At 35.3% G+C, this 27971-nt stretch overlaps 3 protein-coding genes across 3 annotated transcripts in view; 2 read left to right on the top strand and 1 right to left on the bottom strand.

Moving 5' to 3' along the window:
* LOC105623885 (protein lingerer) overlaps positions 1–6292 on the top strand; it is a 9480-nt gene extending 3188 nt beyond the window's left edge. The window contains exons 4-14 of the mRNA XM_012205257.1: positions 891–1081; positions 1164–1406; positions 1504–1821; positions 1906–2340; positions 2430–2618; positions 2703–2910; positions 3136–3338; positions 5179–5388; positions 5468–5593; positions 5684–5959; positions 6044–6292. Coding sequence (XP_012060647.1) covers positions 891–1081; positions 1164–1406; positions 1504–1821; positions 1906–2340; positions 2430–2618; positions 2703–2910; positions 3136–3338; positions 5179–5388; positions 5468–5593; positions 5684–5959; positions 6044–6292 — 2648 coding nt within the window. The remainder of the gene's footprint in view (positions 1–890; positions 1082–1163; positions 1407–1503; positions 1822–1905; positions 2341–2429; positions 2619–2702; positions 2911–3135; positions 3339–5178; positions 5389–5467; positions 5594–5683; positions 5960–6043) is intronic.
* A 4031-nt stretch (positions 6293–10323) lies between these two features.
* On the top strand, positions 10324–11897 carry LOC105623883 (WD repeat-containing protein 13-like). Its single transcript, XM_012205256.1, has 4 exons — positions 10324–10453; positions 10531–11204; positions 11276–11568; positions 11651–11897. The coding sequence occupies exons 1-4, from the start codon at positions 10324–10326 to the stop codon at positions 11895–11897; spliced, it is 1344 nt and encodes a 447-aa protein (XP_012060646.1).
* Positions 11898–13811: 1914 nt separating this feature from the next.
* Positions 13812–20460, bottom strand: LOC105623882. The gene is made up of 10 exons (XM_012205255.1): positions 20373–20460; positions 19848–19990; positions 19703–19726; positions 16057–19178; positions 15397–15958; positions 15105–15314; positions 14953–14961; positions 14628–14754; positions 14425–14496; positions 13812–14335 (listed from the first exon to the last, which is right to left on the bottom strand). Exons 1-10 carry the CDS (start codon positions 20458–20460, stop codon positions 13812–13814), a joined length of 4881 nt encoding a protein of 1626 aa, XP_012060645.1.
* Between the last annotated feature and the right edge of the window lie 7511 nt (positions 20461–27971).

Genomic DNA, 27971 nt, shown 5'->3' with positions numbered 1-27971 from the left:
ACGGTTAAAACGTAAGTTAGTTTTTACTAACTTAGTTCTAATACTACTTACTTTTAACTTTAGTTAATAGTATTAGTTATTTATTACTACACACACACACACACACACACACACACACACACACACACACACACACACAATTTTATACGTGTATATATATACAGGTTTGGAAATTAATGGTAAGTCTTTCGCACAGGAGCAGAATGGACTAAACTGAGAAGAAAAATCCTCTACTATTTTGCAATTTTCGCAATAGTTAACAAGATATTAATTGCCAACATTTGCCAAAAATTGGTCTTCAATAATTTTTTATTCAAATACTATCAACTTTACTTTACTATAAGAGATAAAAATTGTTTATTTTTTTCTTATAGAACTAAAAATTTTTTCAGAATTTTTTAATACTGTATTTTCTCATGTTAATAAAAATGAAAAAAATGCAGTGCTATATATTGGGCCCCGCTACGACATCCGCGACCCGATCTTCCGGATCCCTCTGCCTCTTCTGCTATTGCTGCTATCATGCATATCATCTTCCATAAGGTTCTTCTCGTTCTCCTTATTTTCTCGTGTCTTACCCAATATATCTCTTGCGGTTTGTAAAATTAATAGTATTTGAGTAAAAAATTATTGAATCAATTTTCGGCAATTTTTAGCAATTAATATCTTATTAACTATTGCGAAAATTGTAAAATGATAGAGGACTTTTCTTCTCAGTTTGATCCATTCTGCCCTGTGCGAAAGACTTATCACTAATTTCCAAACATCCTATATATAAAGCATTAGATCAAACATTATGTACACACATATATACATATGTGTATGTACATACGTGTCGAACATATTACATCAAACATATTACAGCTATACGAAATAAACTGTATATATAGATGCTTGGAATAATTTGGACTCTACAGAAGACTGGGATAACGAGGAGTACACAGGATCTTTGGCAGATACCAAAGTCTTCACACCAAGTACGAACATCCTTGAACCTCCGCCTATTCTGGAAGAACAAAAGCCCCAGGAAATATCCACGCAAACCAGTCAGGGGGTTAATTTGTCACTGCTTCAACAGGAGGTAAAATTTTATCAGTACATAAATATTTTTAGATATCTTCTTGCCCATATTCGAATAATTGTATTTTTTACATTATTTATAGGAACTACCAAAATTGTCGGATATGTCTACAATGCAACAGCAGAATTTAATACAACCTCAGCAACAGCAAGTTCAACAACAAGTATTGGGTTTGCCGACGATGCAATTGTCACAACAACCTAGCGCTATTAGTGGCGTACTAACAGCGGCACAAACTCAATATTTGACGCAACTTACTCAGCAGACGAGTGAAAACTTGAAAGCAGCTGCACAAACGTCGTTTTCGTCATCTATGTCCAGTCAGGTATTGCAATATTGCTATATTTTCATAAATTCTCAAAGTTGTACATAATCTTTTTTGCGTTGAACTATCTGAAATTTGATGACGCTTATATTTACAGCCCCAAAGACAAACGAAACAACGTCCAAGAGTACCTCCACCATCAAAAATACCATCGAGTGCTGTGGAAATGCCTGGTGATGCGGTCAACAGTGGAATCGGTTTTCTCGATGTACAGTTTGGTGCGCTTGAATTCGGTAGCGATTCCAGCTCCATCGACGGTTCGGCAAATGAAAAATATAATTCCACAAATAATACAATCGCCGGTGTAGACATTTCTTCCGGTGCGAATACTGTGAACACTGCCAATACGAGTAATTCGCTCGACATCGAAACTACACAGACTTCCACTACACCCTTCAACGCCAGTTCACAAATGGTAAATTTTACTTTCATTAAATTTTTTTGTTTGTAATTATTTGTACGTGTCTTTTGATATATCGGATTACAATTATACTTTCAGTTACAGAGTACCGACACTCTACCAACATCCAATGAGCATACAATTAGTTCCCAAGGTTTCACTCGTGGAAGCAGTAGTGGCCAAAGCTTGGATATAACCAAGCAAGATTTCACGTCGCAAGTCTCACCCGGAAACGCACCAACGTATGGTAGTACGACGACCTACCAGTCGTCGCAAAAATCATCTTTCCAGCCGTCGAGTGGTACGCCAAGTACCTACAATGCATATTCGACTAATAACCAGTCTCAGTCTAGCTTCCAAAATGCGTCAGGCGCTAATGCGAATAGTTATTCCGCGACAGCAACAGTTTCACAGGCGAGTTACAACTCGTCAACGTCGTTTCCGCAATCCAGCACGTCGAATTTTAGTCAACCTTCTCCTTCCGCATCGGCGTCCGTGACTTCCGGTTACAATCAGCCCACCACTAGCAGTCAGGTATAATTCCATCGTACTAAGAATGTCAGAGATACATGATGAGTATACAGCTTTATTATTTATAAATTAAAACAATTTTTGTTTGATAGGTTTATCCGTCCGCAAGCGGATATGTACCGGCTACAACATCACAATATCCAGCGCAAGCTACCAATACGGTATCAAACAGCAATGCGGGGTATCAAACTTATCAGCCTCAATATCAGTCTTCAATAGCAGTCACGACATTCACATCTCCAATAACGCAAAGTTCCGGTTACCAGAGTGCTACGCAGTCTGTTAGTACAAATTTTTGCTGTATCTTTTAGTTCTATCTTATATAATTTGATAATACAAATTTATATGTTAAAAAATATTAATAGGTGTACGCGAACCCATATGGAAGTTATACCAGCCAACCGCAGGCAGCGTCTCATAATCACAAATTGAACAGTACTGCGACGAAGGATTCACAGTATGATAGCAGTGCGACGACGTCAAACAGTTCTCTCGCGACGACCAGTGCACCAACATTGGGTCTCACCTCGACGTCTGTTAATAGTTCACAGACTAAAGTAACGAATTCCAATGGTTAGTAAATTTTCGTTTTTCTTGTTATTTGAAGTTTTCTAATGAACAAGTCTTTTATTTGTTACCTTAGGATTTGTTTTTATTTTAATTCTTTTATTACAATTGATATTTTACTCAAGATTCCTAGATAAGAGTTGAATCTTTTTTACTTAAAAAATGATTATTTTAGGACTGAACATATTAAACGGAATAATCCATTTTAACGAAAAGATATATTTTTTTTAGCGGTTCCAAAAAGTACGTCGAGCGGAGTAGTGACGGGTAGCAGTACCGGCAACATGACAGGCGGTGGTGCGGCTGGAAGTATGACGCCAATGCTTAGTCATCCATACATCATGGGTCAAGCGGGTGTACCATATGCAGCTTTCCAGCAGCCCGTGTACAGCTACGAAGATATACAGCTTGTACAACAGAGAATACCACACATGGTCAGTCACTTTTCGATCTGGATCAGTTTATTTATTTCTCTATTCATTCAAATATAAATGGATTGCTCTCTGAGTAACGCTTCTTCGGGGCATTATACACTGAAATAATAATATTTTATACAATTACACATTGCTATTACAATGTGTGTTTATACTGCTTCGAAGCGCTTACTTTTTTATGTTATTATCTAGTACGAAAATTCCTGAGGTAATCGTTTCTTTATTGCTTGGTAGCTGCTCGTAATTCAAATATTCTTTTCGAAATGTTTCAAATTCCTATGGATGCCTTCACGACAACACCGTAAACCGTTTTTATTTCTCTGTAGTAAGATGTTTCGTTATAAAATAATTACATTGGTAAAGACAGATCGGCTTTTCGACACTACTTCGTGCAAAAATATCTTCTCGATGATGGAAAGATGAGAAAAATTTAAAATATTCTGAAACTTATTTGATATACTTTACGAAATTGTTTCGATCTCCGATCTATCTTATTTTTCTTCCTTCTTTGTCTTGATTGTAGGCTGTGTACGAATGATGTCACGTATCTCAGATTATATAAAAAATATGCATTATATTTCCGTGTGGTAATATATACAGGATGCGTCACCAAAATCCGGACAAATCGAACAATTTCTTTAAATAAAATGTTTTTAATGAAAAATTAAATATTATAAAAAATCCTTTTACATGGTATTTGGGGGATCTCTGTAGAACACAATTATTCGATATATCCCCGATTAGCTTGAATGATGGTTTCTATTCTCGGTCTGAAGCGTTCGCACGCACATTGTAATGTAGCGCTGTCCATGCCGACGAATGCTACTTCAATAGCGATCCTTAATCATCACATTAAGACGTCACATTGGGATGCCGAGACTTGTTTGTGACCCTTTTAACTACGTTCCATACATAATAGTCCAAAGGATTTAAATCTGGGCTGTTGGGAGGCTAGAATGGGAGACGAGCAACTCTGAGGCTTGTCCTGGCAGCCTTAGAGAGCATCTGTCGTATTTTTAATGATACGATTTGTATCGAAAGTCCTCCTCGACAAGGTCCTTCGACACATGTTGGCTCGCTTATATCAACAATCGATGCTAATTTTCGATTACCCTGGGTCATCCGAAATTAGCGCTTAAGCTCTTTCAACGACTGCGAGGGTCTTCGCAGTGCGTTCTTTCGAGTGACTCTTCTTCACTGGCATACTAGAACTTTCATTGAACTGTCCTAAAGTCGATATTTTGTCATAACGTAAATGGTGATCTCGAGTATCCAAAGAATTGAATTATTTCCGTTGCTGAGCGCCCAGCGCGAAGGCCTTCGATGATCGCGGCTCTTCGATTATACTCCTTGGTTTTAACATCGCAGCCATTTTAAGGACATAATGATACTGTTTACTAGAGCATCAGGCATCAGGCTTTCTCGGACGCTAACAACAATCTCTGACGGAGGCACAATATAGCGGAAAATTTAAATTGAAATTTGTCCGGATTTTGGTGACGCACCCTGTATATATAAATGGTTGATGGAAGTTTACTATACTCTTTAGCTTGTTTGACTCGAATATTTTTTATTATATAAACATGGGAAGCGTGTCGATAACGGGAAGCGAATGTACTCGTGTGTGTATTGCGACTGTACGCGTAATTAGTAGCTCGTTCTATCGATTCAAGTCGGATGAGAGTACTTTGAGTACTTTTTACACATAGCAATAGACCCAACAATCGCATGTTATTTGTCCCAGCTCGGTACGCGTAGAAATTAGTTAGCCTTCTCTTGTATTTGGAGTACACAGTGTATGCATGTAGTTTTGTGTTTGGCCTTCCTGACTAACGTGCAGCCAACTACTGGTTACTATGACGCGGCTCTGGGCTATCAGACGACTGGTCCAGCTACGAGTCTCGGTGGTGGCAGAGGTGATGCCCTATCTGGTGTGCAAGGCGTACAGGGTGTCCAAGGAGTCCAAGGAGCCTATACCAGTATTAGCGACGCCAGGTTTGCTAGAAACGACAGCAACGCATCGCCAGTTCCTTCCACTATGTCGCAGCAGGTGAGTTTCGACCAGCCTTAAAGTCGTCGCTAACAAAAATCGTGATGTCTAAAAATTTCAAATCTTATGGGATTTGCAGACCGCCACACAGCATCAACAGCCAATGATAAATCCTACTCTTCCTCCGGGATACGCATACGCATTTACTTACGGTAGCGGAATTATGCCAGGAGGTTTTCAATATGGAACTCCTGCCATTTATCCGGTAAGTTTTTTTGTGCTTCCAATTTTGCTGTTTGTGGCTCTTTCTGAAATGGACCAAAAAATGCTAAGATCGAATCAATTTATATCATAGCAAATAGCTACGGCCGGCAACGCCGGGACGAATAGCGGCGCATACAGCGCTAAGTCTGGTAGCTATGGATCTGGTTATGGCGCCGGTGCGAGCTACGATGCGCTGGCTTCCGCTGGCCCATCTGGAGAATATAAGGGGGCTGGTAGTAGTTACACCGGAACTCAAACCGGTAAAACTGGCACTTCCACGGGAAACACTAATACCGCTGGTTCTTCCGCAACAGATATCAGCGCTACGATGTACGCCAAGAGTCATGTCGCTCTTGGTAAAGTGAATGTAAGTAACATTACTCAAAAGTAATCGTCGTTAGAAATGTCTGTATGTGTTACGCACGTATGTTTACTCAATCGATTCTTTTAGTCTTACGAAAAACAGACTTTCCACTCGGCTACGCCACCACCATTCGGTCTTACGGGTAGTCAAAATGCTGGCTTACCCGGTGGTTATGGTGCCCCACATTTATTCATCCCGACTATACCACATCAGTTGCACCAGCCGCTTCATCAGGATGGTGGCAACAGCGGTAACCAAAGGTCCAACACGAGTTCGCAGAACAAAGCTCAAGCGAAGCCTGGATATAGTCCTAGTTATTGGACCGGTAGCAACTAAACATAAAGAAAAAACAAAAGACAAAGTTTCGAACGCGAACACAGAAGAAGGACGAAGTAAGAACATAACATCCTACTAGTAGAATAACAAATCGTCCTTTGTTGTGAAGCGCGATTGTGTGACATAGAGACTTTGACGTTGTCAATAGTTAAAAATGACGCATAAAATTGATAGACGAGAGACTTCACTTTTTTCGAGAATAACACGAGTCAATGTGGAATGAAGAGTGAATACTTTTGAAAATTGAAAGGTATATGCAATTATTGACCGGATGCTTCCTTCACTGGTAATGAATAACCAATTCTCGCCTCCCTCCCCTCCCCCTCCTGTGTATGCTGTGTATTACATTCACTTGTACTTGATAATAATTTATTTGTTCAGTTCAGCACACTCGCAAACTTCTCCAAGAGATTGGCGTAGAGCGCGATATCACAATAAAATAATTCCTTGCATTTTATGCGGTGATATATGTGCAAATCCTATATGTAATAATTTGCATATTCCTTCTTAACTGTGAATTGCACTCGTGCCAAATGAAATTGTAGCGTTTGTAACGCGATGGATTGCGAAAGACGGATTATCATCTGTATAGATTCCGTGAATTCCATGATGCGACCATGTCACAGAATTCATGATAAATCGTCTGGTACGTCATAGGATATGACGAAGCCAGTATCGCGACCTTCTCGTATGATGCACCGGAAAAGAAACTAGAAGAATAACAACCGTCGAGTTCGCACTAGATCTCCCGTTTGTACATTACAGTGCAATTTCGAACGTATTATATTTGACTGCTAATTATAGGGTGATAATAGTGTGTCTTTATATTGTTCTCTTTTCTTTTTCTCGTGTATGTAAGCATCTTGGCTTAATAAACATGAAAAGCGCATCTTTGTGAGGTAGCATAGAGCTGTTTCCATAAAAGAGACGAAAATAAAGATGTACGCGTGAAACGTACATACGCTTGTATAAATTTATTATTACCGCGTTTTGTAGCATTTTTATTTTTGGTTCATCACAGCGACCTTGTGAAAAGTATAATCGTTGCACTTGCATAAACTTGATTTAATCGCGTTACGCATCTTTGTGATTAGTGATGATTTTTATTACTCATTAATATGCATATATGACGTTTATTCCATATTATATTGAAATTATTGCATATAATCTCGGTTAAAAATGGAGAACTATATATGCAACTCGCATTATTTCTAAGTGTAGTTAAAAAAAAATCAAATATGCCACAAATATGTAGTAAAAATAGTGCTCTGTTCTTTTATTATTTTTATACCCGTCTTCACCTTTTGTCTTGCTTTCCGCACATTTAATTAAATTTGAAACAAAAAGATATGGGTCTTCATAAAATTGACAACGATTGCGTTTTATTCTATTAGAATCTCTTGAATTATGGATATAAGAAGAATATATTACGATTCAAATTAGTAACTTTATGTAAAAAAAAAATTTTGTTATATTTTTGTTCTTTATTCATTAATTTAGGTCGGCACTTAGATGTCATAAGTCATTTAATTGATAAAAATTATGTTTAAAATCTTGTATATGATTACTGTCCAAGAAATTATTTGGAAAGTATTGACACATCTGAAAACGTTACGGATTATCATTTGGCATACTAGTGCATTTCTAGATATACCAAAAAGAAAATAGATAATTTCTTTTAAGGAAAGGATCGGTTCCCATCAGATTAGCAAGATTCCTGATCTTTATTATATCTCAAAGTTTTTGCAGAAAAAACGTCAATGACGTTATCAAATCAAAAGTTGCAATTTTTTCACAGTTTGCTCGAAAAATAGCCGCGTATTTGACTCTCGCTCATGATGCAGAGCATGTGATGCAGAGCACGTTTGAGAGATGACATGTGATGTTTTCCATTGCAAAAAAACACATGCACGTTCTTCGTTATCTAGTATACGCAGTAGAGACGAATTAATTTGTTTAAGAAATCATGAATGATTAAAATGAAGATGAGACTTGACATGACCGATTATTGAGACGACTGAGCATATATAGTAACGACGTATGCAGTAACAGTGATTAACAGCGATATTTGTATCTTTTTCATTATGAGATTGTAATAAAAAGCAAAGAAAGAAAGAAAGAAAGAAAAGAAGCCATTATCGATTCCGTCTGGTGTACACATTCGTTAATATTACATTATTCATGCTGATTAGAAGTGCGCGAACTGTATAGCTATATACATATTAATCGGAACGAAATAATACACATATATTGACCAACAATGAAACACATATTTTGAAGATATACTTTACATTTTTGCATTGTGAATAAAATGAATGATCGCAGATATTTCTCTGATGAAAGAGAAAGAGAGAGAAAGAGAGAGAGTGAGAGAGAAAGAGAGCGAGAGAAAAAGAACAAGAATAAGTTCAAAGCAAATACGTCGAACGGACGAGAGACATAAATGTATGTGAATCGTTTTTCACAAAAGTGCTGTGAGAATTGTTACGACTTGCGTGTACGATAAACGTAAGGAATAATGTTTCTTCTAGCACGAATACTATGGACCGACGAGTCCGATGGTCGACAAAGCTTTATCGCTAATATAAAAGCGAGAGGTAAATAGTTGTAAGTAAACTCTTGTTAGCGACTGCATATATATACATATATAAATATATAAATACATAACTCGTATATATATAAATATATACATAAAAAATGCGGTATGAGTAGGATGTGTTTTGAAAAGATCGGAAGACCAAATGTAGATTAGCTTCCTTTTTTTTCGGAGAAAAGTGTAAATCTGTACTCATATAAATTCTCGAAAGAAAGAAAAAGAAGAGAAAATTGGATTTCTTTGATTTTGCTATGGTCCCGCGAACGTGGACTATTATAGCTACTTTATTACGAGTTAAAATACGCGTTCAAATGTACACGCAGTCGGCATCAACGAAGGAGCAATTGATGAACGACTGGGAGAATCAAGTAACGTTTTCGTTCTATCTTAGTGTATGTTTTATAGTCGACTCTCAGACTTCGTGTATACTCGAATCAACTTAGAACAAAAGAAGTGTAATGTATAATGGAAAGTGACGGGAAAAGATGCAAAATATTATGGGGGAAGCATTAAAAATGAAGAAAAAAAAGAAAGAGAGGAATAAGATTCAGAGTTAAGCACGTTTGTTCTCATATAATTATACATTAATAATTTTTGTATTTTTGTCAAATATTAACCGAGCGAGAGAGAATGCACGATATATGCATTACTCAATTATTGCTATTATATGATTAATAATAATAATAATAGCTACTACTGTGTATAAATATGGATATATAAGAATAAATGTATTAAAGAAGTCTGGCGATTTACATATCCGTGGTGCAAATGTTTGTATTATGTTCCCGTACATTTAACGTGTTCCTCAATTTCTTTAAAACAACTTTATTCCAATGACATAAAATTCCTTTACTTATATATTTGCAGTAAAAATTATTTTATCCGCAAAATATCTATTGCTTATTTTGAAATTCGCGGTCCGATTGATCGATTTGAGGATGAAGAGTTTGAACATGGCTGAAAGTCGAAGAAGCGTTGGAGGATATAACCTTGCGAAATAAAAATGAAAGGATTGTCGATACAAGTGATTAATCGTAAATATTGTTAATAAATTAATATCTTTTGGGAAAGGTGGAGAAAGTTGAAACAACAACTTCTCGAACGATGGCTGTTAAAACAATCGAGGAGAAAGATAAGGAAATTAGAAGTAAGAAGTTGCTGACTAAACAAGTTACACGATGAGCGCGTTTACGATTGAATAGGATCGATTTGTTAATTTAAAATTTAATCTTGAATTGTGGAAATGAAAAAAAAGTCGTGTGCGCGTTCTCAGTTTTCTTATTTTATTTGATTTTCTTTGTGACTTTTTGTATGCGTTTCTTGCGAAGATAGGCAAAGTTTTAAGCTACACGCACAAATAGCGTCGTGTAGTTAATAGAAAAAAGTATCTCTTGAAATGTTTTTGTGAAATATTACAAAAGTTACACATACATCGATGACAGAAGTACAAATCAGTAACGTTGAAGCTGGCACATCGCGAAAGATGGTCACTACGTGGCATCAACAGGTGTTTGCACTTGATGCAAAGTATAATACACTACGGGCTAATAAACTTCCCAGTCTAGGTATGTTTAATGTTTTTACTTACATTACTTTAATCAGTCGAGTTAGTTTTCATTATGTTTGAATTCTCCCGCTCTAGGTATGTTGTATATTCGTCGAAGGAATCAACTGCTTCGGGAGAAATTTTCTACAGACCCAGAGATTGGCGCACGATACTTAAAATTACGATCAGAACTATTACGGCGACGTTATGGAGAAAGGTTGGAGCAAAATAGTATGGGAAATCGTACTATAAGTGAAGAATCGTCGGAAAATAGAATGAGACATCAGCACGTACAACGGAAATCAACAGCAGAGAACTTTGCATTCGCTGGAGTCCATCATGTTTTCGATCAGCACAAGGCGGCTGTAACAATGCTCAAGTTTGCCAATAATGATAGATCCAAATTATGTTGCGCGTCGCTGGATGGTACTTTGTCAATATGTGAAGTTGTCAGTACACCTCCGAAAGTGATTGCTCTTTTGGAGGGCCATCGTAATGGTATAACTGCATTTGATTGGAGTATCAGCAATGATCTGATTGTTTCTTCCTCTTTGGACGCGACAATAAGGCTGTGGAGAGTATGCACAGATGTAGATCCGGTTTGTTTGCGAGTAGTGGATGATCAACAGCGAGCGGAAGTCCTCTGCTGCAATTTTATACCTGCCAATAATAATTTAATAGTAGCTGGTAATTCTCAAGGATTGATCCAGATCTTGAATGTATCTACCGGCATCTATACGCGCGGTGGATCCTGCAAAATTGGCGGAAAGGTCAGTTTTATCTCGAGAAAAAGAGCGACATTTAAAAAACAAGCGTATAAATTGCTATGTCATGTTTTTAGATTCTTTCCTTGGCATGCGAGGGTAGCGGTGGTTCGGTGATTTGGGCAGGCAATAACAGAGGTGTTATAGTGGCTTTTCGACTAGAAACTGGCATAGGACGGTTGACAAAATTGCGAAGAGTGCAGGAGATTGGTGGTATGATAACCAGTCTTTCCTGGCGTTCTTGGCTATCAAAGGATGCTCCTTGGGCTGCTCTGTTAATAAGCAGCGCGTGCAATGCCGTACTATTATATCGTGTTGCAAATAATCACGGTTCTTTATACTTTTGGAGAAAGTATCCTATCAAACATAGGTATTATTTTCATTATGTAAAAAAAAACTTCGCATTTTTTGCTTACGATATAATACTATATTTGTGTGTATCTTTTTTGTAGATTATATCCCTTGAGGTCTACTTTCTGTCCACAAATGGGTGCGTGCTTAATAGCTACGGGATCGGAAGATGGTGCTGTTCATTTGTTGGATTCAACGAGAGAGGGAAAGGCCGCTAGGATCAATCGACTGCACGGCCATGCAACACCTACATTAGCTTTGTCCTTTAATTATGACGAATCTTTACTCGCATCTGCGGATCATGATGGCTTGATTATCCTATGGCGTAATCATCAACGTAATTTATAAAGTATTGTGAGGAATTTCATCAAACTAAAAAACCTGCTCGCATTCAGATTCTTCGGGTTTTAAAACAGTTATAAAAATATTAGGACATAATAAATATGTCGTTGTGAAAAAATGATGTATAAATGTATAAATTTATCTAAGATATCTAGAATAAGATTTTACTATTACATATACATTTGTACATATAATAAAACGTGTATATTTTAATAAAAATAAAAGTATTGTATATAAAAAATTAGGATATTTAAAGATGGTTTTTGATGGAATAAACTAATATCTTCTGTATAACAATATATTAATTGTTCTCTATTTTAGCTTATGTCATAATGAGCACAAAGCAGTATCAGTAATAATAGGTGTGGTAGTAGTGAGAAACGACAGCACTCACGGTGTTATGGTAGCAGCGATTTGTTTTTCTTCTCAATATCATGTGCATTTGTGAAACGACAGTGGCACTTTTTCCCACACTTTTTTCTTACTAAACTATCATTTGCATTTCGATACTGTTTCATTAATTCGTTCTAATTACAATAGTCTCTTTGTGTTTCAGGACGAATAATTATACAATTATACAGAGATACATTATTGCAAACAAATATTTGTAAAAATTTCTCTAAAACAGCATTTGCGATCGTATTTATATTTATCAAGTTTCCGCGAATATTTTAGATCTATAGAATATCCTTTACACACAATGTATCATGTTGAACTTATTAACAGTTATTTGTTTTTATTGCACACTTTTATATGGTGTCGTGAAGCAAATATACCGTAAACGCACAAAGTTATCTGTTAGCATAAAGGTAAATATCTGAAATTTCTGTTCGAGATTTCTTGTTATATGTTATATTATTACAGAAAAGGCAAAATTTTCTATAACATGATCACTTTTTTTTACGCATTCATTAAAACAAACTGGTTTGAAAGATTCTCGCTTTACAGTACAATATATGCGAATTTCCAACTCATAACATATTCGATAATGCAAGAGCTCTTGTCTTGTTTCTCATTCAATATAATATAATAGTTTTAATATAATAGTTTTAATATAATAGTTTTAAATCCAATATAAAACATATCAATGTACGCACTATATTCTTCTCATCACAGATCTATAATAAAAGTAAAAGTCTATCAATACATCGTGTATATATCGTATAGAAAATTAGTCGTGCAAGTATTTTCGTATTTTTCCTTTGCCACCTTGAATCCTTAAAAATGGGATGACAGTCCCGTATACTTTACTATATAATACTTTGATAGTGTAGAGAGCAGATTTGTTAATAATGTAATTAATATCAAGAATGACAATGAGTGTTGACAGAGAAGAACAAGAAAACGACGTAAAAGATGGTTATATATGGAGTTTCTTATAGAGGAGTCACAAAAATAATTGTTCTACATAGGCACTACTGCTCGTTTAACAATTATATTATAAATAATAATTATTTACACGCGCAACGAATTGTTCATCGTAATTCGATGTAGCTTCTACAAATCGATTGTCTAGAATTAATACTCATATGTTCACATTTTATACAGCTCCTCCGTTGTTACTTACTTTGTTTTACTGTGACTATAAACCGTCATATGAATAAGCTTTATTAATAATATAAAGCCGCGACTATTTATATATTGACATTTTTTCATATTTATTACAGAACAATCATAACAACTTCGCTAACAAGATCCATTATACAACCGATCGATTTGTATAGCCTCGAGTAATATTGGCTACATCTTTCTTATATACATTTGTTCGAGATTCGTGTCGTAGTAATAATCTCATCGGTGATAATCCACCAGATTGTGCGTCAACAAAGAGAATCACCATATTTTCACGACGAGATTATTTCGGACGGATTTGTGTATACTAAACTGTCCTAAAATTCCATTACAGACTTTAGTCTCATTTTAATCACGAGCTAAAACACTGCACTTCTCGGTGGGCTCCAGCGTCTCTTGACTATCACACTGAGAAATTCTTGTAGAAGATGAACCGATCTGAATATCTTCATGAGGCACCTTTGGTAATGTGTCATTTATTGAACTCAATACAATATATTGGTCCTGCGTGACTTTCTCTAAGAGTTCCGGTTCGTGATTCTCTTTAATATCTAATTGTTTATCGTCTTCGAGCGATTGTCTCGCAGGAACAAACGGGGCGGACGGTATTCCATTCGACGATACCAAGTTTAATTTCAAACGATCTCTAGTGTGTCTTAACTCTCCTAATTGATGCTGCTGACATTGATCATATTCATGCGCGAAATCAACGTTATTCTGATGCGGATCTTGTTGGTAACTATCTGTTTCATCTCGATCGTCGGAAAATGAAGCCACGTTTGCACCAGGAAAAAATTGGCTGACGTATTTACTTTCACCAGTTTGAAATTGAAACGGTCGATTTGAACTAGATACAAAAAATTCTTCGTTTCCTGTAACAAAAATAAATGCTATCTTGCTTTACAGAAATTGAAAAAATATGTAATATATTGTATAAAAGTTTTGGTGAATTCATACATACCAACATGATTGGTATCATCATAATCTAAAGGATATAGATCTAATCGTGGTTCATTCATCATTTCTTCCCAATCTATAATATAAAGAATAGTAAATAAATCGTTTATTTTTATTCGAGTTCAGACATTGTCTTTCTGTGTTCAACTTAAGAGAAATATTTTTTATAGATACAAAATATTTATCGCTCGCATACGAAAAGTATACCAGAATATGACGTTGGTTCCGAGTTGGTAATAGTATCCGCTTGACTGTCCGTTGGTAACGTTTCCTTCGGATACTCGTACACGCATTGATAGCGTTGTTTCTTAAACCACACGCTCTTCTTCTGATCCTAAGCAAATCATGCATTGTCAATTCGATCGTAGGGAAATATATGCTTATACCTATATTTAGCATGTCTAGTGTGTACATTCATGAAAAGTACGTGCGCTAAGTACCTCAAATTAAATTTCTGCAAGGGAAAGAGTCACGGGAGAGGAATGTTAAAACTACATGCATTGCTCTGTACTTAAGTAATCGACACACCTACCAACTCATCCTAGCGGCGATCAAAAGAACGAGAAGAATATCACTATCAATTTTAATGATCAATATCAATATTAATGATCACTAATTAATGATCACTGATACAAGGATATGAATAATTTTGTATGTAATATTTATTATTTGTATGGTATTTACTCCTGATTTTAACGTTTTGTCCGGAGACCTCAGTGCCGATCGATGTGGTGCTAAAGTAGCATTCCAGGCCGAAGGTGTGAATTCTTCTTCCTCCTCTTCGTCCTCGATGGCTAATTCTTCCTCTAATTCGGCACTCGTCGCTGTGTTCGTTTTATCGTTATTCACAGTACTTCTGATTCGTATTTGCTCGATGTGTAGCTCGTTATACCTCTACAGGACATAAGTTTTGATCGAAATTTGGAAAAAAAAACAATAAGAAGTACTTAATACCATTATTTTTGAAACGAGATACCTTCCACACAAATTCACCGGAACTAGAACTGTTATCCTCATCTTCTTCTCCATCTTCATCTTCATCTTCCTCTTCCACTTCCTCTTCTTCTTCCTCTTCCTCCTCCTCCTCTTCTTCGTCTTCATCTTGACTACAGCATTCGCGTTCGGTGACAAAACTCGTCGACATTAAATCATCTTGCAATGGTAAAGGTAAAGGTAGTGGGAAAGAAGGTAACTGTTGCCATTTGGATTCTTCCTCAGGACTTGGTAACGGCGCACCTCCATTCGTTTTCATGATATGCGACTTATCCTCTAATGGACGTGCTATTGAACAAGTGTAATCTAAATTTTCCTCCTCGGACAGATCGCCATTCGTCGTATCTCGATCTTCATCCTGTAATCGTCCCTCCAATAATATCAATTCATTCGTACGAGTATCCACCAACAGCATATCTTCGGACGGCACCGATTCTCTCGAAGCGACGGACGTTTCTCTAGAATTTGACACTAAAGATTCGGAGGTGACGGTACTTTCTCGCTCTTCTAGGATAGGGCTAAGCGGCGTTCCATATACATTGTACCTGGACATAATAGAAAAAACTTCACGTTATACTAATAAATAGAAAAAAATTATTATTTAATTCTTTGTTAGATAATCTATTTTTAAAGACTCCACTACCTGATCGAAATATCTACACCTCCGCTAACTTGATTAGCTAAATCCTCGCCATCTTCATCGTCCCACTGTTTGCCATACGCGTCATCAGAGATGGAAGAATTTTCATCATCGTGTATTTCCAAGGATTCCACGATTTGCATCTGAGCTTGAGGCAACTTTTCCCTGAGTTCGTTACGAATCGCCGTTACGAATTCTTCCTCCATACTGAACGACACATATGAGTTGTCGCTACGTAAGCTCACCGTTGAACTGTCCTCATCCTCATTTTCGTAATCTCCCAATGAGCATTCACCTCGTTGAGTATTGAGAGCGTCCAATTTTAAGGCGTATGTCTCCACTTCTGAATGATGTGATTGATGGATATCACTATCGGCTTTAAATACCTGCATTTTTTTAGGAGTTATGTCCTTATTTTCCATTTCGTCTTCTATCGTACTTTCATATTTCACCCGATTCAAACTTTGCTTTGTATCATTCAAGTGAGTCGAATCGGAATTGGTAACGTCAACTTTAACAGAAATGTGATTTAAGTCAAAATTACTTTGTTTCGAAGGTGATATATTCTTCTCGATGTCAGAAGTGGAAGTTACACCTTCCGTTATACTTTCAGGACCAACGGAAGTAGCGTAATATTCCGCGTCAAGAATAGTGTCTAACTCAAATAGAATTTGGAATGGCTCTTCTTCGGAATATGACGATCTGGAAACTGCAGTGCTATTTACTGAAGACAGAGGATTGCCGGATGAACAAACTGCTTCCTCTTCCTCGCAAGATTCTTTATCTCGAAAACCGGAATCGGAACTTTGTTCATCATCCGGCGTGGATAATTGCTTTCTCTCCTCCTCGTCATCATTTGGCAATGGTTTTCGTTCTATTTCCGCATTTTCTACAATAGAAAAACTATCATCAGTGGTATAAATTGAATAGTTGTTACAAAACTGTGGTGCATCTGGCGTAGAAGTAGTTAGTTCTGGTGCACTAGTATTACTTTGCTCAATCGATGCGTCTATATATTCGTTGAATTCTGCTTCATCTGAAAAGCCTGGTATTTTGTGTTGTAAAGCGGAATCTAACGCGTGATTCCAAAGTAAAACGTCTACTGTATTGGTCTCAACATTTTTTACATTAGAAATATCGTCACTGTCCTCTTTATTGACGAAGAGTATATCATGCATCTCATGATCCTCCTGTTCTACTTCTTCATCGGAAAATGTTTGGTCAGGTACATAGCGAAGAAGGGGGACGTCCGAATCCTCATTCGACAAGAGTCTTAATACATGTTTTTCACTGCCTCGTTGCTTACTATTCACGCTTGCATTAGATTGCGCGATATTATTATTTTCCGGAGTTTTTCTCGTACTGTCCAAAGAGAGACGTAAGATCGGCATCTGACTTTGATCTGTAGTCAAAGTTAAGACCTTTGGCTCTTGTATATTTTCTACAGACCAGATTTTATTGGTAGTGTTACTTGGTAAAGGATCTCGTAACTTCTTCAATGCTTCATCAAACTCATCCGCAGGCACGGTATGTCTAAGATCGCTGTCGCTACCGGTCACAGGTAACTTCTTTTTAACATTCTTCTCCGACGTTTGCGCTCCCATTGACCATTCTGCATCGGAATCAGGATCGATATGTACAAGTACCATAAGATCTGTTACAGACTTGGATTTCTGTTTGACTTTTTCAGTATATACACCCTGTTCGATTCGACCCTTCCAACTTTCTTCCTCGGTTTCCGAGCCAGATTCTTGAAATATCATGGCAGTCTTCATTTTGGGGATATTCCTCACTTGTTCGTCAGGTCCAAGACGAAACGAAGATTGTAATGAGTCTGTCATTTGTGTGTCATCCACGATATGAGTCCAGTAGTCGGAATCGATACTACCACGTAGATCTTGTAAGCTAGCACTGCGTACATACTGTTTGCAAGTATTCGCGCGTAGACTCTCCCATCGTTGCTCAAAATCTATGTGTGCCGATTGTTCATTCAGGAGAATCAGCTTTACATCATCCAAGGAAGGTCTGTCTTTCGCATTGACATTCAAACACAAGCGAATCATTTGAAATATATTTGGCGGACAATTAGTGAGATAATTTTGCAGCAGTTTCGTGCCGTTTGGCACAAATTGATTTTTCAGAGATAGAATCATCTGAATAACCTGTTCGTCGTTCATATCGTTGTAAGGTCTTTCTCCCCAACTAGCGATCTCCCAAAGGAGAACCGCGTAACTCCACATATTGGCTTGTAATGTAATCTCTTGCGTTTCGATGGTAGTGTCTGTACAATTCAAACTTTCTGGCGCGGACCATCTGATGGGTAAGGCTCGGTCTCCTACTATATAATAGTCCTCGGGATATTTCTCTACACCGGTACCGTAATCACCTAACTTGGCCGATAAGTCTGGAGCAACTAAACAGTTTCTTGCAGAGAGATCCGTATGCGCAAAGCCATGACTATGCATGTGTTTTAAACCAGATGCAATATCTATCGTAATTCGTATTGGAATATTTTCCTTGGCAAGTGCTTCTCTTGATTTGCTATCGCGGTTTGAAAGCAAGAAACCTTTTAAGTCGCCAGCTGGACACGATTCAAACAGTAAAAGATACGGATCGGTTTCTAAGCAAAACCCAAGTAAAGCTAAGACATTTTGATGACGTAGTTTTAAATATGGCGTGGCCTCGCCAAGAAACCAAGCCTTTTCTCTGGTAGTAGCTTCTTCGGTGAGAATTCTTACTACTACGCCACCTGATTTCGATATGCCTTTAGATTGTTCCAAATCTGCTCGACCTTCAACGACTTTTCCAAACCATCCATGACCTATTTCCCTAAGATATTTGAGTTTCTCTCTGGGAACATAAAGCTCGTTGGAATTAAACCATTCATTACATGGTTCTTGTAGAATTGGATAATCCGTATCTTGATCCTCGATATGCGGTGCTGACAAAGGTATTGCTTTATGTTTTGGAACACTTCTAGTTCCGGATACGATCGAATCTACTGGTAAGGGTTCAAACTGAACTCTTTCGGAAGCGGCTAACGTTCTGGAGGCATCTAATTCCAATCCTTCAACAGAGCGATCGATTGCATTTTCTTGTCCTGTACTGCTTCCATCCTTGAATTCCTATAACGATATAATAGTGTCGTTTATATGCTTTTGCATAATTATAACATGCTACGATACATAAAGATTTCTTGCTAATGTATACTACGCATGCTACTTATAAACATATTTAAAAAGGAGTTCAACTTAGGGCGTTTCTAATAATTTAGAATTATAAAAGATATAATCATCTCTTTAAGATTCAAAGAGGTTATCATTAAATTATAAAGCTCTAGCTCTACAGTAATATATGCATTATTTATATGTACTAACAGTACTAAACTCTATCTATAAGAACTTATCAAATATAATCTAAATAAGAAACAATTTTTTCATTATTTAGGAATACATATAAAATATTATTGATATATATATATATATATATATATATATATATATCAATAATAATTTATAGATACAGAATCTTCATAGATAGAATCTGTACCACTTTTAAGATTAGTCAAACATTAATTTTGTTTACATTCTCGTTTTAAAAATAGTAATTTATGTGGCAACAGATAAGGGGCCTGCAACATCAATGTTACCTGATTGTATTTTTCTGCTTTGTCCTATAATTAAAAAATGCAGAGATTGATGTTAGAATTCAAAAACAATGTAGTCGAAAACGTCACTTTTTCTATGTTTCTTAGATATGAAAAATTATCCAAAATAAAAATCTCTCCAAATTACCTGAAATCCTTTGGGTCTTCTATGTCTTTGGCAACAAAGACATCCAGCTAAAGTTAATGCTGTGGCGGTGACGCTCGACAGAGCAATCGCATAACGCATCCAATAATGTTCCCATTGCCAGGAAGCACGTCCTTGTGATGAATCTACGATAAGAATAAAGTTATTCAATGCTAACTAATATTTAGTATCGTTACTACAAAGTTGTATTATTTTTTTTCGCTACACTGGACAATATTAAAACTTTCTATCTATGTTTTCATCAAACTTCAAATTTATGTTTCACTATTTCTTTTTAAGTATAACAAGTAACACGACAGTATCTTATGTCAACTTATGTCACAAATGGAAAGCATCCTATATTTTTGCTTGTCAATATCACCAGCAGTTTATTTCTTTAATTTTGAAAAAGGAGAAAAGCAACATTTAAACTCTCTTGTCTCTAGAACAGGAATGCATATGTGACAGAATTTAAGGAACAGGTCGATTGACATTCGTGACAACAGTGTGTACTCGCGAACGACGTACCAGTGACAAGCGGCGACGGTACAGGATAGGCTGCGAGCATCGGTAGACCCACCCAAAACAGCCAGCACATCCGACGTAAGTTCTGCATCGTATATCGAGACAGTTCCTTATCATCCACGTTATGATTCGACAGCAAGCTGGTTTAGGTCATTCTCGTGTTCGCGTTGGCGGTGGCGGCGACAAGCCGCGACCGTAGAGATGGCAATTCGATAGTCGTCACAGACGTTACACAGGTCGACAACGCGTTCATAGTCTTCGCCCCGCGTGCACCTTGCGCACTTTGCGCCTTCGTAGCGACAGCGCTGGCGAAAGGTAGCGAAACGTACGGCAAAGCCTATCCGGGCTGTGCATGACACGGTACTCCTGTAGCGGCGTCGCGTCGCGTCACGTCGCGTCGCGTTGCGTCGCCGACGAGCTTTGACACTGGAACTACTGGAAAAAGATCACTTTGCGCATTGTGTGAAAAAACATGCCTTTTTTCGGTTCCTTCTCCACGTCAGGCACTTCGCGCATCGTTCCCGTCTTCCTGAGCAGAAAAGTGCTCGTCTAGAGAGAGAAAGCGCCGACAGATATCTTTGTCTTCACGTGTCGATCGCACATTTACATGTCAATTTATGTACACATCTGGAGAGTTTCTTCCTGCGATTTGTGTATGTTAAAAATTCATTTGACATTTTTCTGCATTATTCCATGGAGTAGGAAACAATTGGGTGTGAAATATCTATCAAGAGAGGGGATGTATGTATAGATGATTATATGAAAAGGACACGAGAGTGTGATTAGCGATACGCCATCTTGTTGACACAGTTTCTGATGTTGAATGAAGAAAAACATTGGTCATTGGTGGTCAACAATATGACGCATTGTGTTTAAATTAGCACATTCGGGTTTCTTGATGTTATGCGAAAGCGTCATTTCATATGAATGATTTGTTGTAATGTCACATTGTTTAAAATTAAATATTGATTAATTGAGAAAAATTTTTACAAATTTAGTGCTTCATCATATAAATTAGTATTTTATTTTAGTCTAGAAATATGCTACATTCATAAAAATTGGTTAGTAAGTACTAGACGAATAATAACTATCAAATTTGAGATGGAATAGATACTGTGGATGATCAAAAATTGCCATTTTTTAATTAAACTTTGAAACTTTAAATAAAGGATTTTAAAATTTGCGTCAAAAAATTAATTCTAAGTCATGCCGTTTGTGGCGTTGAAATCGAAGACGAGTGTCATTTGCCATATTCCTTCTATATATAATACAGTCGCTGACTTTCTCCCCGTCATCTTGAAAAATCTCACATCAATTCGATAGTCGATCGACACTCAACATTCTCTCGTCATTCTTCTTTTGGTTCTTCTCGCTATGCCCTATGGTTGATTCTACGCTATATACACGTGGTAAGCATTAAATATAGTTTGATCTTTATTATCGAATTTTTTCTTAGTAATCCGCTGTGTCAGAATATGTATTTTACAATCATGGTATATTCTAAATTATTAAAGGTTTTCGCAATATAATATTATTTACAAATAACCATTTTTTATGATTTTTGCATGCATATATTCTACGTCTATATAAGGATACATATTCTAACATAAATAGTCTAGCTTTTTGAAATTCTTTTAATGTATTACAATTTATATTATTTGCTTTTGATTGAAAAAAAATTGTTTTATTACATAAATATCGAAAATGATGTGTAATCATCGAGATCTATGAACACCATGATTTGCATAATACTTCTCCAACTGATCATTATTTAAATCAGCCTGAAAAAACAATTTTAATAGCAAATAACAATCCTTACTAATACAATTATTTTATTGTTTAGATTGCCCGTAATTCACAAATAAAGCAGTATCTTGTGTGAGAGAAATGAAGGTATTTATATATTTTTCCATAGTCTTAAATTTTAAATTATATTTTAAATTAAATGATGCTATTTATTATCACCAAGATCTATGAATGCTAATTAATGCTGTGATTAGCCATGATATTTCAATTTGCTATTTCTGATATAAAGTTTAGCAAAATATATAAGATGGATAATATTGCTCAATAACTAATACAGAATTTATTTTGTTCAAGGTTTGCTAAATCTCTCTGAAATTTATAATGGCAACAACTCCAGGTAATTTTTATTTATTATATAAATTTAATTTCTTCAATTATATATTTTATAATATGTATTTGAAAATGATAATTAATCTATCAAAATTTAATGCTTAATTTCTTTATTTATTAACTAATTATATATATTAATTTGAATATATATATTCAGATTCTAATTATATATATTAATTATAAATATTATTTATTAACTAATTATTTATATTAATCTGAAATTTATATAAAAATATAACATATTAATATTAGAGAACAAAATTATTTCATGAAATATTATCTTTTTATTTTCTGAAAAGAAAATATTTAGTTTCAAATCCTTAATATTTTAGTATTCTTATTCAATAATTTTTCGCTTTTATATCATTTATGAAATATCAATTGCAAAATTAAATTGCAAATGGTAATAAAATACTAAAGACAAAATGTATAAAATTAAAATATTATTTTCATGGAAAAATTTTAATAAAAAAGATGAATCTCTAAAGTACTTTTTTGATTGTTTTTTTTAAGGGGGCGGATGAGAAATAAAAAATCAAAACTCTATATTCCTTTTATTGCTTATTATGAAATCAATACATTCCAATAATTTTTTTGATTGAAGGTCTTAATATAATTCTTTTATTTTATATTTTTTCATATCACCTTAAATTTTAAATTATATTTTAAATTAAATGATGCTATTTACTATCACCAAGATCTATGAATGCTAATTAGTGCTGTGATTAGCTATGATATTTCAATTTGCTACTTCTGATATCATAAAGTTTAGCAAAATGTATAAGGTAGATAATATTGCTCTTAATTAACTAATACAGAATTTATTTTGTTCAAGGTTTGCTAAGTTTCTGAAATTTATAATGGCAATAACTTCAGGTAATTTTTATTTACTATATAAATTTAATTTCTTCAATTATATGGTATATATATATATATTTTATAATATGTACTACATTGATCAAAAAGTTCCCGGAATTCATTCAGAAAATTCAAAATACAAATTTTATTCATCAAAAGTGATCTTGTCCCCTTCAAAGTACTCCCCATTGACTGCAACGCACTTATGCCAGCGAGCTTGATCCAGCTCTCGAAACATTTCTGGAACTCTATTGTCAATATAACCATCAGAGCCGTCTTCGATTTTTCCATTACCTCCTTTCGGCTGTTAAAACGCGTTCCCCGTAATGGTTTTTTCATGCCACTCATAAATGGCTGTTTTCTTTAGAGTATCACTGCCGAAACAGTTTCCTAACATTTCTAAGGTTTTCACACCATTGATCCATTTTTAACGCAAAATTTAATACAAACTCGTTGTTGCAAATTCAACTTCATTTTTAAAACTGTAAAAAATCGAAAATACGTGAAGAGGTAGATGTACTACTCAAGATGGTGTAACTTTTACAAATGTCAAGCTATGATAAAAATTGGGAATGTCAATGATAGATGTGGCCTAACAAAAAAAAACAATTCAAATCAGCTGACTCAGAGCATTACCTGATAATTCCGGGAACTTTTTGAGGAACTTTTTTTCAAAGTGGTATTTGAAAATGATAATTATCCAAAATATGAATGCTAATTAATTTCTCTAGTATTTACTGATTATATTAATCTGAAATTATGTAAAAATATAATAACATATTAATACTAAAGAACAAAATTATTTCATGAGTTATTATCCCTTTATTTTTGAGAAAAAAATATTTAATTTCAAATTCTTAATCTTCTAAAGTATCTGTATTCAATAATTTTTCAACATTTTTATATCATCTATGAAATAATATCGATTGCAAAATAAAATTACAAATGTTAATAAAATACTAAAGATAAAATGTATAAAATTAGTATTCAAGGTATTTTATGGAAAAATTTTAATAAAATGAATATCTATATCAGATTGCCGGGGGCGGATAAGAACTAAGAAAAATCAGCTATCTTTGTATTCCTTTTACTTATTGAGATCAATACATTTCAATAATTTTTATTGAATGTATAGTTTTAATGCAGTTCTTTTATTTTATGCATGAGATTTTCGTATCGAAATAAAATCGAAAGTAGAACTTATATATAATAGTATATAATAGTAATTATTGAGTTGTCCGGAAAGTTCGTGCCGCAAAAGATTTAATAAATGAAATTAAAAATTTAAATTTTCTGCGTTTCAATTTTCCTTCAAAACCGGCACGAACTTTCCGGACAACCCAATATTATGTTATAAATGAACAATTTTTATTTAATTTGACGCATTTGAGGCTCATATGTATGTTCAGTCTTTTTTTTTCTTTAAACACTCGAAAATTGTTTTATAAGAAATTATTTGTATTAAAAATTCAGTATATTTAGTTTAATAAAATTATTTGACAAAATTGCATAAAATTTCTTGTTTCGTTTTTTCGTTATTTCTAATCCGTAAAATTGATGAACGTCGTTTATGATATCGAAGAAAATGCATCAGCGTGGAAAAGGTGTGCTAATGTGTGTTTACACGAATAATAAAAGGACGCTTTCCTCGACTGATTATCCGGCGACAGGACCAAAAGGAATCGCGTTCACTACGTGCTAGCTATTTCCGCGTCAACCCTTTTGCCCGCTCTCTCCTCGAAGGGAGAAATCGTAACACTTTAGGATTGCGGTTCGCCTCGTTTACGAAGCTGTACATTGCTAACTGCACCGCTAACGAGACTCTGGTAGGAATTGCAATAGCCATGCGTCGCACTATGACGTCTTCTCGCCGTTCGACTGAATAAAGCCTGCACTCTCGACTACGATGTACGGCTTATTAATTTAACTTGTCGCGTTGCGAAATGCCTTGGCGAGGTCGCAACTGCTGAGGAAGCTGTACCGATCGATCGTTCGTAAACGTCTATTAGCATGTTATTCGTGAATAGTAAATGCTGATTGCACTCAGAAATGTTTAAATCTCCAATAGAAATATCATCGTTATTCATTTACCATTTGGAAGTATTGATAATGTTGTATTCAAAATTAATAATCGGAGACATTCCTTTGTTATAACAAGAATTAATAAGAATTTAACGTATTAAAAATAATGTAAAAGTAATTAATGAATTTTATAAAAAGATAGTATGATGGTTTAACGTTTAAAAATTCTCTTTCGTTATAAACTGAGAAAGAGAAACGTGACGAAAATACAGGGAAATAAAAGCTTTCCAATCAAAGTAAGACGCAATATGGAACCCTTTGGCAAGTGCAACAGGGATTTAAGTACGCGGTGCACGGAACAAATGGGTCTCTTCGGGATTCTCATCCAGCCTTTACCTGATGGAAATATGCGAAAGAGGAAAAGAAAGCTCGAGGCGATATCCTTTGCAGCTTCTTCACCTTCTTTAGAATCCCAAGATTCGACGAGATATATAGGAATAAAATATAAGAACTAAGAAGTTAGGATATAACATTAGCGATACACGATAAAATTATATTGAATGTATCAGAAAATAGCAACCAATTTTATGCTATAAGCTCGATGCTGTAAGAAAAAGATTTATAAATTGTTGTTTATGTATTTATCATAAAATATGTATTTACTATACAAGATAAAATATAAATAATAAAATGTACGATATTTATTGTAAAATTCTAAGAAACAAGTTTACTTTTATGATAAATTTTACTTTATTATCATAAACATGCTTTTCCTTATTATAATTTATGAATCGGTCCATTTATTTTTATGTTTTATATTGTGTCTCGCGGAAAAAGGGTCATAAAGTTTCCCAGGGAATTATGAGAGGTGATATATGCCATTATGGAATTCTACGGAGGATGGAAATGCTATTCTCCGAGTATTACTCGTTCCGAATTACAGCGATTTCTGGCAACTGTACGAGACTGCTCAGCATCCGCAGTGGTGGACCAGAATTTCGTGGAAATTATGACAATTAGCGCAATTAAAATTGGTTCACAACTAATTTGGATTTGCATACCTACTGTATAGCGGCCGCGTAAACACGCGATACAAGGCATCATTTGTAAACAATATGTAAATTAATATATCTTTTATTAGAATATTGTATGTGCACGCACGCTTTTGTAAAGAAATACACATTGATACAAATCGCGGAGCACTTATGAAAGTATTTATAAACAGAGAAATCGCATACTAAAGCTTCGTATTCAATTGATTATTTCCATTATTTTCAAATATTAAATTTAGTTTTGATGTTATGATCACAAAAAATGTGTGTAAACTATACCTATTATCTTTCAATAATCTTTCTTTGTAATTCTAAATTCTTTCAGATCTCATATAAAGAATTGAGAATTATATAAGAAAAAGAGGATTATTGATCTCCTTTGGGGTTAATGCAAGGGCTAATAATGTCCGAACTGAAGGTTTCACAAAAATGATCATCTCCGGAGGGAAAAGAAAAAGAATTAGACACAGGAGAAGGAACCAGCAAAACTGGAGAAAGACCGTCGTTCTTCTTGTTGGCGAAAAAAGGAAGGGTCGACTCATGAATAATGCGGGGGGTGAAAGCCGGTTGAAACAATTGCCGGGCGTCGCCCTATTCCAGAAATTACATCGTCAGATTTTCCGCGAAATTAAAACATTATACCGGGTGCCCGAGCTATCACGTGCCCCCTGCGTTAGTCGCATTTTTCAGCGAATTTCTACTTCACGGTCTTGCTATTTTTAACATTAAGTGCCTCTGTAAGTGCAGAGTGAAAACGATTTTAAGACATTCGTCTTAAACTCGTTTATTCGATGATTTTAAAACATTAAATAAGAAATATTCATTATTTCATTATTTCTAAAGGTTAATTCTTTTATTTTTAATTATCGATTTAAAGATATGTATATATCTTGATGTTAAAGTTTCTGAATATGTAATCACTTCCTTACAGCCTTATTGAATTATGACTGACGTCATAAGCAAGAAATGACACGTTGATTTTTCTTGCATACCATTTATAAATAAAGAGAATTTGGATGAAATGAAATGATAAGATCGCTTTAAAATACTTGCAAAAATGAACGATAACTCTCCTTACCTTTCCTGATGATCAGTAAAGAGTTGAAAAAGGCTCGTGAAGTGAAAATAGGCTATGCATGCGCATTAAGTAAAAAACTAGTGAACACACTTTACGTACCTTTCACGACTACTTAATAATTCAAGGAAGATAAGGATAGTTTTCGTCCATTTTTACAAGTGTTTTAAAGCGATCTCATCATTTCATTCAAATTCTCTTTATTTACAAATGGCAAGCAAGAAAAATTAATGTGTCACTTATGACACTTTTTTCACTTATAACGTCACGATTCAATATAGCTGAACTGAGTATACAGACACACACACACACACACACACACACACACACACACACACACACACACACACACACACACACACACACACACACACACACACACACACACACACACACACACACACACACACACACACACACACACACACACACACACACACACACACACACACACACACA

This window comes from Atta cephalotes (assembly GCF_000143395.1).
Source record: "Atta cephalotes unplaced genomic scaffold scaffold00067, whole genome shotgun sequence".
Taxonomy (NCBI): domain Eukaryota; kingdom Metazoa; phylum Arthropoda; class Insecta; order Hymenoptera; family Formicidae; genus Atta; species Atta cephalotes.
This window is presented reverse-complemented; position numbering and strand designations above follow the sequence as displayed.